The sequence below is a fragment of the Stegostoma tigrinum genome, chromosome 18 (assembly GCF_030684315.1).
Source record: "Stegostoma tigrinum isolate sSteTig4 chromosome 18, sSteTig4.hap1, whole genome shotgun sequence".
NCBI classification, from domain to species: Eukaryota; Metazoa; Chordata; class Chondrichthyes; order Orectolobiformes; family Stegostomatidae; genus Stegostoma; species Stegostoma tigrinum.
The window spans coordinates 20,307,312-20,319,689 of NC_081371.1; the positions used below are offsets into that span (position 1 = coordinate 20,307,312).

Here is a 12,378-nt window from a genome sequence, read left to right on the forward strand (position 1 = left end):
GTTTTGAGCCCAGACATATGTGCTGTAGTATCTGAAAACGGGAGGTGACAGTCTGGTGACATTGTCACTAGACTATTAATCCAGAAACCCATGTAATGTTCCAGAGATGATAACCTCACCCCACCTCCTTGACCTGTCCGTCTTCCCTGGACTGACCTATCCCCTCCCTACCTCCCCACCTATACTCTCCTCTCCACCTATCTTCTTTTCTCTCCATCTTCGGTCCGCCTCCCCCTCTCTCCCTATTTATCCCAGAACCCTCACCCCATCCCCCTCTCTGATGAAGGGTCTAGGCCCGAAACGTCAGCTTTTGTGCTCCTGAGATGCTGCTTGGCCTGCTGTGTTCATCCAGCTTCACACTTTATTATGTAATGTTCCAGAGACCCTGGGTCAAGTCTTTCCAAGGTGGAATTTGAACTCAGTAAAAATCTGGCTTTAAGATTCCAATGATGACCATGAAGTAGATGAAGATAACTTTTGGAGTTGTCTATTAAGTTTGAAAATTGATAAAATGCTGAAACCTACCATTGAGTACTTTATTTGCCAAGACAATTGCTCAGAATTTACAGGATTCATTTTCCAGTCAGGGTTCAGTTCATTCACAAATAGTTAGCTCACCCAGACCTTAATTTTCCAGTCAGTTTATCATCATATACATCTTTAATAACATCATTTAGCATAAATGGCCCAAGGTATTTGCCAAATAAATATATGGATAAATATTCTGAACCATGAAGACAAAAATTTTAGCATAAATGGCCCAAGGTATTTGCCAAATAAATATATGGATAAATATTCTGAACCACAATGACAAAAATTAGAAGCATTATTGAAAGCTGGGTTAAAAAGTTTGATTTTCAGAAGACGAGTAAAGATGAAGAGAGATGTTAAAGCAAAGAGATTTAGAGAATGAGTTCTGCTGAAAAAAACTGCTTCCTCTTCCTGTTCTGAGTCAAGGTGGGATGATATTTCTACACAGTCCTTACGAGTGGTGGTGAAAAGATAACTGGGTAAAAACAGGCAATTGATTTATCATGATATTAAGTAGATAATGCACAGTTGACAATTTTAGACACTGGATTTGGATATGTACTGGATTTGTTTTTGAAATTACGGAACCACTTCCAGCAAAGTTAAAGACCGTTCAGGCTTACAAGGGGATGATGCTGATATATAAAGCCCTAAACCTTGAGTGATTTGTGAGCACCCAATCAGAAACTGAATGATGACAATTAATCTCAAATTATTTTATTTGGAAAATTTTAATAACAACTTTTACCAATACTGAGGCACATGTAAACAATCAATTTAAAGGCTCCAGGTAAAAACTGTAGAATAATGTATAACTGTGCTACAGCAAGAATATAAAAGCAGTTGCAATTAGTTAAACAACAAATTATTAATACTAATTGGTGAAGTTTTGAAAAAGAATACTGTCTGGACTGTAATACCATTTTGTGCAACACAATAGTTAGAAAACATTGCAAGACATTTTCTTTCATACGAAATGGTCTTTTAACACTACATTGATATATTCAATAGCTATGCACTTTAGCACTGTAGCTCAGTTGTAAAGAAGATTATGTCATGCAAGATTCTCACTGAACAATGTTTTACCAAAACAACATCACTTTCTTTTAATTATCAATCCTCTAAATTAAGCTAAAACAACTGATGTCACATTTGAAAATCAATTTATCCTTAACTGTTGGAGCAAACTATTGCAGATGCTAGAATCTGTCCTGAAAACAAAAAAATGCTGGAAATCATAGTGGGCCAAGCAATATCATGGAGAGAAAGCAAGCTAATATTTCAAGTCTAGATGACTCTTCATCAGAGCTGACATGAAGTGTGGAGCTCATCTTGTCAATAAATATCAGTTTTCTCATTGTTATAAAACCTGTTCTTTTTTAACATGTTAAAAAGATTTACATTCCAGATGGGTTTTTTTGTCACTTTGAGGATTCAAACATTTAAATATCAGAACACTGCACAAGTTAGATGAAGGATAAATCTTTCTTTCACATTTTCCACAAAATCTGCCTTAACATCACTGAACGAGGAGTTTGAGATCCAGCTTTGGTCAAGAAGCAGGTGAAGGAGCACAACCACGTGTCAATTTCCCACAACTAATGTCAACTATTTTAATTAGCACAGGCACGGGCTGCATTCTTCAAGCCACCTGCCCCATGTGCTGGGCAGATAACTATATTTGTTAATAATTTTGTTATACATGGGTAATGGATACCAACTGGGATTTCCAATCAGCCTTAAGTTTCCTGATGCAGTGGGAAATGGGTTTTGCTGGCTGGAAGCAGGTCTACAGGGGCGGTACGGTGGCTCAGTGGTTAGCACTACAGCCTCACAGCGCCAGGGACCCAGGTTCGATTCCCACCTTGGGCGACTGTGTGGAGTTTGCACATTCTCCCCATATCTGCATGGGTTTCCTCCAGGTGCTCCGGTTTCCTCTCACAGTCCAAAGATGTGCAGGTTAGGTGGATTGGCCATGCTAAATTGCCTGTAGTGTTCAGGGGTGTGTGGGTTATAGGGGGATGGGTCTGGGTGGGATGCTTCAAGGGACGGAATGGACTTGTTTGGCTGAAGGGCCTGTTTCCACACTGTAGGGAATCTAATCTAATCTACAGGTACTTCCCGCCTACCTGTGTGGTGTTGCAAAAAAAGGCTGGCCCCTAAAGTTTATCCATGCTGCTAATGCCAACAATGGTGGCCTGAGTTAATAAAATGTGAGGCTGGATGAACACAGCAGGCCAAGCAGCATCTCAGGAGCACAAAAGCTGATGTTTCGGGCCTAGACCCTTCATCAGAGAGGATGAAGGGTCTAGGCCCGAAACATCAGCTTTTGTGCTCCTGAGATGTTGCTTGGCCTGCTGTGTTCATCCAGCCTCACATTTTATTATCTTGGATTCTCCAGCATCTGCAGTTCCCATTATCTATGGTGGCCTGAGTGCTTTCTCTTCTTTTAAAAAGTGACTGAGAAGTAGCTGGCCTCTAATTTGTCTTCTGTCTTCAAGATCCCACCTCTTCTTTCAATTGAACATTGAACCTGTCTGCATGTCATTTCAAGGGGGCGGGGGCGTGTAAGATCCCAATGAGTAATTATCTGCTTTAAAATTAAAATTCATCTCAATGTATCAAGAGTTTTTCTGTGGATCAAAATCAGCAAGATCTCAAATTCAAACCCAAAGTTTAAATGACATCATATTTCTGTTTCACCAAAATAAGTGAAAAATTCGTGACGAATGAAGCCTGAATGATATAGACTGGGAAGTTCAGCAGGTAACAGGGAAGGCAAATGGAATACTGGGTTTTATTTGAAAGAGAATGGAATATAACAATGGTGAAGGCTTGCTAAAACTATACAAGGTTCGATTTAGACCACTCTTAGAACACCGTGAACATTTTTGGTCAACTTATCTAGGAGACAGCGGCATTACAGATAGACTTGAAAAGAATCGTGAGGTTGATTCCAGGTATGGAGGGATTTTCTTATGAAGTTTGAGTATCTTTAACCTCAGTTGTTTGGAGTTTAAAAGAATGATAGGCAGTCTTATTAAACATGTAAAATCTTCAGGGAGGCTTGACAGGGTGGTTGTTAAGAGGTTTTGGGATCTAGAACCAGAAGCCTCCCCAGAGTGAGGAGTCATCCATTTAAGACAAGTAAGGAAGATTTCCTTCTCTTAGAGGGTAGTGAGTCTGGAATTCTTTACCACAGAGCTCTGTAGAAGCTGGATTATTTAGTATATTTAAGACTAAGAAGGGAATCAAGAGTTGGGGAAGAAGGCATGGAAATGGATTTGAGAATTTTGAGATCAGCCATGATCTCATTGAATGGCTGAGCAGACTCAATGAGCCAAATGGCCTACTTCTGCCCTTATGTCTTATATTTATGCTCGTTGAGCAACCCACAGCTAATTCCATCATTTAAACTTTCACAATTCAGGACCAACCTTTTTGCAATGAACAAAGCAGGTTTCAACTATGCTATAGTCAATTGAGAATTAAAACTAACTGCCTTGAAATAGACTTCTTTGCAGTTTACAGGGTAAGAAATGAAGCTAAATGAAGGTTACAGCAACAACCCTTTAAACTTTCCTGGAAAATGGAAAAGGCTGCTACTTGGTCAATGGATAATAGATAAAACAAAATGGAACTGCCATTGTACACCTTTGCTCATCTAGCCCATAATTTATCAAGCTCTAACATTGGAAGTTCCTAAATTTCATTCCATGAAAAGAAAAATTGAGGGAGAAATTTACTTTTTGGTGATAGGAGTTTGGAAATTTTGTGTATAGGTGTTTTCCCATTTTATGTTAAAGCCTGTCCTTGTCTATATATTTATTAAGGCTTTTGTATGATCAATACAATGAAGCGTTTTCAATTTCTGCATAACGAACATTGCTTTTATCTTCTTGCATATGAAGGTCTTATCTTCTCTTTGTGGGAGGTATCGGTTTTTATGACTGGGCAGCTTCACCTCTTATTTTCCTCAAGGAGTCTTGCAATATTGTTTACATGGAAGGGGTTGGATTTTTGTCTAAGGGGTGCCATGGGTTTTAACACAGATTTCCACCCCACCTCAAAAACTTCAAATGTGCTTCATCTGAGTGAGGAAAATAAAACTTGCTGCAAGAATGGGAGAGCTATCAGACATTAAACAGTTGTAGTGTTTCCAAGTGTACAGCATTTTACATAAATCACCTACTAGTGGCAAGTGGAGTCCTGATTATCCACTCTACCCAATCAATGTAGTATTGATATATCTGCTTGGGGCAGGGTGAAGAGGCAATGTGTGGATGAGCAAGAGGGAGATGGTAATCATGGAACAATTATGACAATTGTTTAGACCACCTACAACACCCAGTTTCATAGATACCTACAACTTTACTGTTGTTTATTCATCTATCACTTTCTCAGTTACATTAAATCGCCATAAATGCAGATACCTTTGTAATTCTTAACTAAATGACTACATAGCTAAGAAAGTAAAATATAGATTGCCAAAATATACACCCTGCACCAAACTTATTTTTGAGACAGACTTGCAGGAATTATATATTTCACAATGTTTAAATGTTCATTATGAAGTCATTGCCATGGGTGAGGATTTTATGAAATCAAGAGGATGACTGGAAGTTGGATCAACTGTTGGGAATGCCAGTTTCCCTGTAGATAAATCCTGAATTAGCGTTCTGAGTTAAGTTGTTGGAGGACCAGGGTGAAGAGATCACAAGGGAGTGTTGAAGAAGGGATGCCTACACTGAGTCTGAGGTTTGCAGAGGAGAATCCTCCTCCATTGCCTGATGCCAGCCCATCCATTTGAAGTTGTCAAATGTTCTGTATGCATGGTTCTCCCCCACCACAGATAAAATATCAGTGATGATTGATTCCTTAATTCATCATTACTTGAATCAGACACCCACCCACCATATAACATTTTAACAAAGTCAGGGTGAGCCAGTAGACAGTAACAAGGGTACTAGCTGGATTTTATGCTGCCAACCACTGGTCTGAAAATGTAGGGCATGTAAAATTCAGCCTATGGAATATATGAGCAGTCCACGTGTGATGAGAGAAAGAATAAAAAGAATTTAAAAATGGCATACATTACATAAAAAACTGTTTTATAAAACAAAACCTGAATACTGCTGAAAAGCATGCTATATTACTGAAGCTTTTCGTCTAGCATTCCTCAGGAAAAATAGAAAATTGCTAGTTTTAAACAATTTATATAATGGCAGAAAAGGGACAAATTGTTTGACGAATCAACCAATTGGCTGTGGTGTTGCTTTAGAGAAAGCAACAGGGAACTATTACTTCCCTGGTTTCTAGCTAATTAAAAAGAGGTGCTCAGCTGGAACTTTTTCTTTTCACTTGCAGAGAGCGCCTATGTATGTCACTTCAACAATGTAAATGAGCCATGTTATGAGCTGGTTCTCTTCTCTATTTATTTGAGCTCCCTTCCCTCTCCCCATTTCTGAAGAAGGGTCCTGACCCGAAACGTCAATGTTTCTGTTCCTCTGATGCTGTGTGGCATGCTCCAGCTCCATAATGTGTTGTCCAAGTTACAATCAGGCTTTAATATGTTTGAGTGTGAAATTTCTTTGTCCACTGTCCAGAACAATAGGTAAAGGCAGAAATTTATTTACAAGTAAACAGACATTGTGTGATCATACGTGAGTGCAAGTAAAATCTGATTAGCAGTTCAGATGTCCGTTTAAGCCTAATCCACATTCATTCTAATCACTTCAGGGTAGGTGTAGAACATTTTAGTTGCCTTTTAACATCACACGTTGCTTTATATTGCGCTGCAAAACACTCATGCATATTTCAATTTTGGTCAATTACTTTATAGCTTATCAATAACATAAGCAAAAACAGTTAACAATAAGCAAGTTGAATGGAAAAATACATACCCTGATGTCAAAACATCAGTGTGAACAAAACAAGTCAATTTCAAGCAATGAAACTCCACTATCCCTATACCTATTACAAGACAAGCTTTGGCATTAATAAATACTAATGCAAAATAAAATTCAAAATTTATTGTTGAAAAGTTACAAAACAACAGACAAAATCTGGAAGAGTTACGTTGGAATGCTACTATAATCTTGCAGGTTCTGCTGCACTTTAGGTTCACCTGCCCAATGTAGGAGTTGGGATTCCTGTGATCGTCAAGAGTTTATCTTCAGTGTATCAAGCGAAGTGATGACTACGTTTATAAGAAGAGTGGCCCCCACGAGGATAATGGTAATTTTGTTGCACTTGGTCAAAGTTTCCTGGTTTTCAACTTCATTCACGTTGGTTTTTGCTACACAAAAGTTAACAGCAATAGATGTTAATCAATAACAATCAAAAGCACCAACTGTTTCCAGACATAGCACGTACTACATATATTTACCTATATATAGACAACTCATGATGTAAAACATCATTTCTGATTCACCAAACCTTTATTACAATATTTTAGTTCAGGAACAAACAAAACCTATTTATGGATCTATCACTAATTAAACTGCGAAATGCTTCACTTGTCCTCATTAGAAACAGACTTATGGCTTCCAAATTCCATAAACATCATCATCAAAAGGGTCCACTGTTCATTGCATTCAATACGTGAAAGTTTGTTAGCGCTCTCTTTTTTTGAAAGTAATGATTAAGTGTACATTTAGTCAGTCCTTTTCTCATTTTAATTTGTGCGCAGTGATTTGAAGTGAATTTAATTTGTGACAAAAATAAACAGCCAGTTGATATGCTCTGACAAGTAAAATCAGGCCTAAAACAAATTCTAGGGCTACAGTTCTGTCTCACGTTATTGCTAAACTGCCATGCAGTTGACAACCCTATCTTTAATAATAATCTTGCAGGATCTTTGCATAGTCAGGTTTGGTAAACAGCCAGTTTGTTTAAAGGGCTCTAGGGCTAAATGAAAGAAATAGATTTACTTACCGCTAAAAACGAGCAGGAAAAAAATCACAATCTGAAGTGTGAGAGAGAGACTAATCAGGATAATAAGAGGAATGTAGTACTTAAATTCAGGCCCTTGTTCGAGAACTCCAACCAGTTGTGTTGTATTAGACATGAGTAAGGTAACATCCAACATGCACTCTGCCACACTTTTTAATGTGGCGTAGCCGTTGAAGTTGAGTGAAGGCATTTGTCTTGTGACAGTATTTTCACCCTACAGAACATAAATAAGAATAAATGTTGTTATAAAATCTTTTTAAATAATGAAAAGCTCAGTGACCAGCATGACTCTCTAGCTGTAATTTGGTCCACACACCAATCATTCTTCAGGGCTAGAAATTGTGTCACTGGGAGTAAGGACTGATACAGGAAAGATGCATCTTTTACCCATGCCTGTTTCAAACCTCTTTTTCAACATTAGTTTTCTTTAATGCTCCCAGCTCCAGCCAAAATCAAGCCTTGTGGTCACCTGCTAGGTCCAACCTACCATTAAGCATAATAGAAACAGGCATGTCAAAGAAAACCAGAATTACATTGTGGGTTATTATAGACAGAATGGTTACAACACAAAGGAAATACAAGAATTTTAAACTTTAAAAGATACTCTGGATTAAATTTAGTAAGTTTCTTGAGAGTTGTCATTTTCCAATTAGTCAACCCAAAAATGGTTGTTGAATTTTAGTATGTTTATGATGGGATACAACAAATACTGGTTAAACAGCAAAACATAAAGTCATGATAAGTAGAATTCATCAGTCCAGTTTGGCAGGACAAATAGGATACATGAACAGTTATGTGGCTCTTCTTAGCACTTGAGGCTTCACAACTTTTGGAACCTGTCAGAAATGTGACTGGCACCTTCCTTCAGTGTCTCCTTCCACCACTGACTGTAATGTACCCTACTGAAGTCTTTTATATAGTACCCTTTTTCAGGGATGGGTGCCTGGACCTTATTTCCAATAAGAGACAATCTAACCACCACCCCTTCAGATTCAATGGTGTAACCTATTGAATCCCCCACTATCAACTTCCTGGGGTTACTATCAACCAGAAACTCAACTGGACTCACAATATAAATGTAGTGGCTATAAGAGCAGGTCAGGGGCTAAGAATACTGTGGCAAATACCTTACATCCTGACTCCCCACAGTCCGTCCATTATTTATTAGTACAAGTCAGGAGTGTGATGGAATACTCCCCACTTGCCTGGATGAGTGCTGCTCCAATAACACTGCATTCAATACTGTCCATCTTACATGATAAGGAAGCAATGCTATGTGAATCACATGGTACCCTTGGAAGTTGAATAGATTCTGGTCCCCCTTTTGTAGCATCATTGCTGCTAACTTCCAAATTATTGAGACGTCCAAGTTCAATTTACAAGCATCAGTGGCATATGGCAAATTATCATTGTCTAGCATCTGACCCCTGAACACTCTCACTCTGCATGTGTAACAAAAGCATAATGAAATGACTGCAAAAGGCTGTAACAAATATTTGTTGCTAGCGTCCTAGCATCCAGCAAACATGAATCCTGTGCTTCACCCATCAAATGGTTTCCAGCAGCACTGCATATAGAGAAAGATAGGTGATAGAAATTAATAAATGCCTTTGCAGTGGACACTGTCAGCACTGAGCTCCACCTGGTCATCAGATACACCCCAAATTATCCATGCCCCCTGTTTCCTGTCATTATCTTGACAACCTATTGTAACCTATCCCTCCATGTGGAAGCTCACCACATTGTTCTTCGCTTACAATTACACCTTGACCATACGCACCTTGATCATACCCACCTCACTCCTCTATGTTTCTCTTGTGCAAGTTACAGTGCTACTCAGTGCAAGTGTGACCTGCCATACTTCCAATGCTGTTCTACATACCTACCCCACTTCACCTCAAGTTTCCCTCTCTATCACCATTCTTATCCCTGCCTCGACTAATGTCTCTACTTTCCTCGCTGCAGTTTTGCCTCCAACAGCCCTTCTGGCAGTAATTCCCCAACTGCCCCTAATGACTGAACCCCCTCAAACCCTCATGATAGACAGACAGAGGGATGGACACTGAGAACTGTGATCTCCCCAGACCTGTGAAAATCTTTGATAAGCAGCCCCCAGCCATGACTGACCAGACTCCTGGCCACTGTCTTTTCAGCTCCCCAACTAACAATATGCAATTCAGCTGACCACTTGTGCTGTCCCTACACAACTGGTCACTAAACAGCCCAGACTGTACTTGGGAGATCCCCAACCTTGAGTATCCCAAGTGATCAACTGATGATGGTGAAGCTCGCAGACTGTGCCCCTTATTGACTGTACCAGATCGCCCTGTTTGATACTGAGAGTAGCCCCATCCCTGGCCCCACCACTTTGACTGGACTGAGGACTAAAACTGACCCAACTTCTGACATGGCCTTTGGTTGAATTGGTGTTAAGTTTGTTCACCTCACAGGTAACTGACACATGCTGTATGTTTTAGATTGAAGTCCTGGTGTGCTATACAGCAAGAGGCATCCCCTCATGGAAAGCAACCTGTCTGTGTGTTTGCATTAAAAACATTTCAAAATAGCAGTAGTGGCAGGCTTTGACTCTGGCTGGTGGCAATGCACTAACTAGCATGGCATAGCGAGGCAATACAACGTATTAATGCTGTGACAATATAAGTAGGTGCTATAAGAGCAAGTAAGCAGGTCAGGTATGTAATCTTGTCCAGTTCTTGAGCTGGATGCAGGCAAAGTGCCCTTGCTAGTCTTTGCATTCTAGTCACAAACAATGTTCCCTCTAAGCTACGCAGCCACTCCAAGTTTCTCTAACATTCTCTAAAGGGTACTGTGTGTTCTCAATCAATTTCTCTGAAAGACCTCACAACCAAGCTCAGATTTCTCCTCATACGATGTTCACACATTTACATTTGAGCAGGAGTTGTTGGACAGCATGTGGGAGTTGAAACACTGGATGATTTTTGACTGTTTGACCCAGAAGCTGGCAATGGTGGCCCTAATTTTTTTCTTGGCTGAGCACAGGCAAACACAGTTTAGGTAAAGAATCAAATGTGAATCTTTCTGGTTCGGGAGAGGAATCAAAGTATTCACGTAACATGATAACGATTTTCATTTTTTCTTCAAGCTGATCCAAAGCAAATGTTACTGAAGCACTGGCATCTACAATGTGGGAAAATGTCCAGCTATGTTCTTTCCACAAAAAAGGACAAATCCAACCTGCCCAAATGCCACCCCCTTTGTCTAGAGTTAGTATCAGCAAAAAAATGAAAGGTGCCATTCAAAGAGCTTCTAAGAAACATTTATTCAGCATTAACCTACTCCCTGATGCTCACATTGCATTCTGCAGGGCCTACTGAACTCCAGATTCATTGCAATTTTGGTCCAAACATGGACAGAATGGCTGAATTTCAGAAGTGAGGTGAGACTGCCAACCCTTGACCTAAAGGCAGCATTTGTGTCTCGCAACAAGGAGCCTCAGTAAAACTGAAGTCAATAGGAATCAGGTGGAAAAGTCTCCACTTGTTGAAACCATACCTAGTATAAGGTAAGAGATAATGGAAACTGCAGATGCTGGAGTATCCAAGATAACAAAGTGTGGAGCTGGATGAACACAGGCCAAGCAGCATCTCAGGAGCACAAAAGCTGACGTTTTGGGCTTAGACCCTTCATCAGAGAGCTAGTATAAGGTAAAGCAGTTGTGGTTGTTGGTGATCAATTGTCTCAGCCCCAGGAGGTCACTTCAGGAGTTCTTCAGGATAGGACTTTTCAGCTAATCATCTTCAACAGCTTCACTAACGACCTTCCCTCTACTATAAGAAGTGGAGATATTCAATGATGATTCTACTGTACTCAGTACAATTTGCAAACGTGCAGGTACTGAAGAAACCTGGAAACACCGAAGATTGAACAGCTAAGGGGCATGTGATGTTGCATACATACAACTATGTACACCAAGGAAGAATTTAACCATCTCTTCTTAACATCTATCAGCATTGACAGCTGAATTGCTCACCACCATCTTGGAAGTTGCCATTAGCCAAAAACTTAATTATACCAGCCATATAAGTACTGCAGCTATAAAAGCAGGCAAGGGGGCTAGGAAATCTGCAACAAGTAACTCAACTCTCAAAGTCGTTCCACTATTTACAGGAAACCATCAAGAGAGCAATGGAGTAATCTCAACTTGTTTGGATGACTGTAGTTCTAACATTCAAGAAGTTCAATACTAATTGAAATAAAGCAGCTCACTCAATCAACATCCCATCCATACGGTTAAATATTCACTCCCTCCACCACAGTGGTAACAGCATGAACCACCTACAACAGACACTTCGGCAATGCCACAGAGCTCCTTCAACAATATTTTACAAACCTACAAACTCTACCTACTAGAAGAATAAGGAAAGCAGACAGGTGGAAGACCACCACGTGCAAGTTCAATACCAAGTCAGAGATCATCCTGACTTCAAAGTATTTTACAATTTCTTCACTGGGTCAATATCTTGGAATTCCCCGGACAGCACTGTGAATCTACCTTCACTACACTGAGTACACCAGTTTAACCAGACAACGCATCACCATGTGCGCACAGCAATTAAGGAATGGGCAATAAGTGTTGATTTTGTCAGCAAACTTCACATTTCAAGAACAAATTTGAAAAAGATGAATGAGAAGCACAGAGATGATAAATTTCTAATATTTGGTGTATTTTCAATGCTTATATTTTGGAAGTCTGCCATTTTATACATCTGTCACAACCCACAGACTAGGGTTTTTAAAAATGTATTTCTGTTGCAAGAGTGGGAACTAACTGCACAACCATGTTTGGAGAAGCAACGAGCATGAGCGAGACGGTGTTTGTTCATCCAATTATCAATTCTCATCTCTCTTATG

At 39.7% G+C, this 12,378-nt stretch overlaps 1 protein-coding gene across 2 annotated transcripts in view; it reads right to left on the reverse strand.

Annotated features, from left to right (window-relative positions):
• Nucleotides 1-2,888: 2,888 nt before the first annotated feature.
• LOC125461164 (ninjurin-2-like) overlaps nucleotides 2,889-12,378 on the reverse strand; it is a 262,263-nt gene continuing 252,773 nt past the window's right edge. For both annotated transcript variants that reach the window (XM_059652377.1, XM_059652378.1), the window contains 2 exons: nucleotides 7,468-7,699; nucleotides 2,889-6,829 (listed from right to left, as the gene is read on the reverse strand). In XM_059652377.1, coding sequence (XP_059508360.1) covers nucleotides 6,693-6,829; nucleotides 7,468-7,699 — 369 coding nt within the window. In that variant the 3' untranslated portion in view covers nucleotides 2,889-6,692. The remainder of the gene's footprint in view (nucleotides 6,830-7,467; nucleotides 7,700-12,378) is intronic.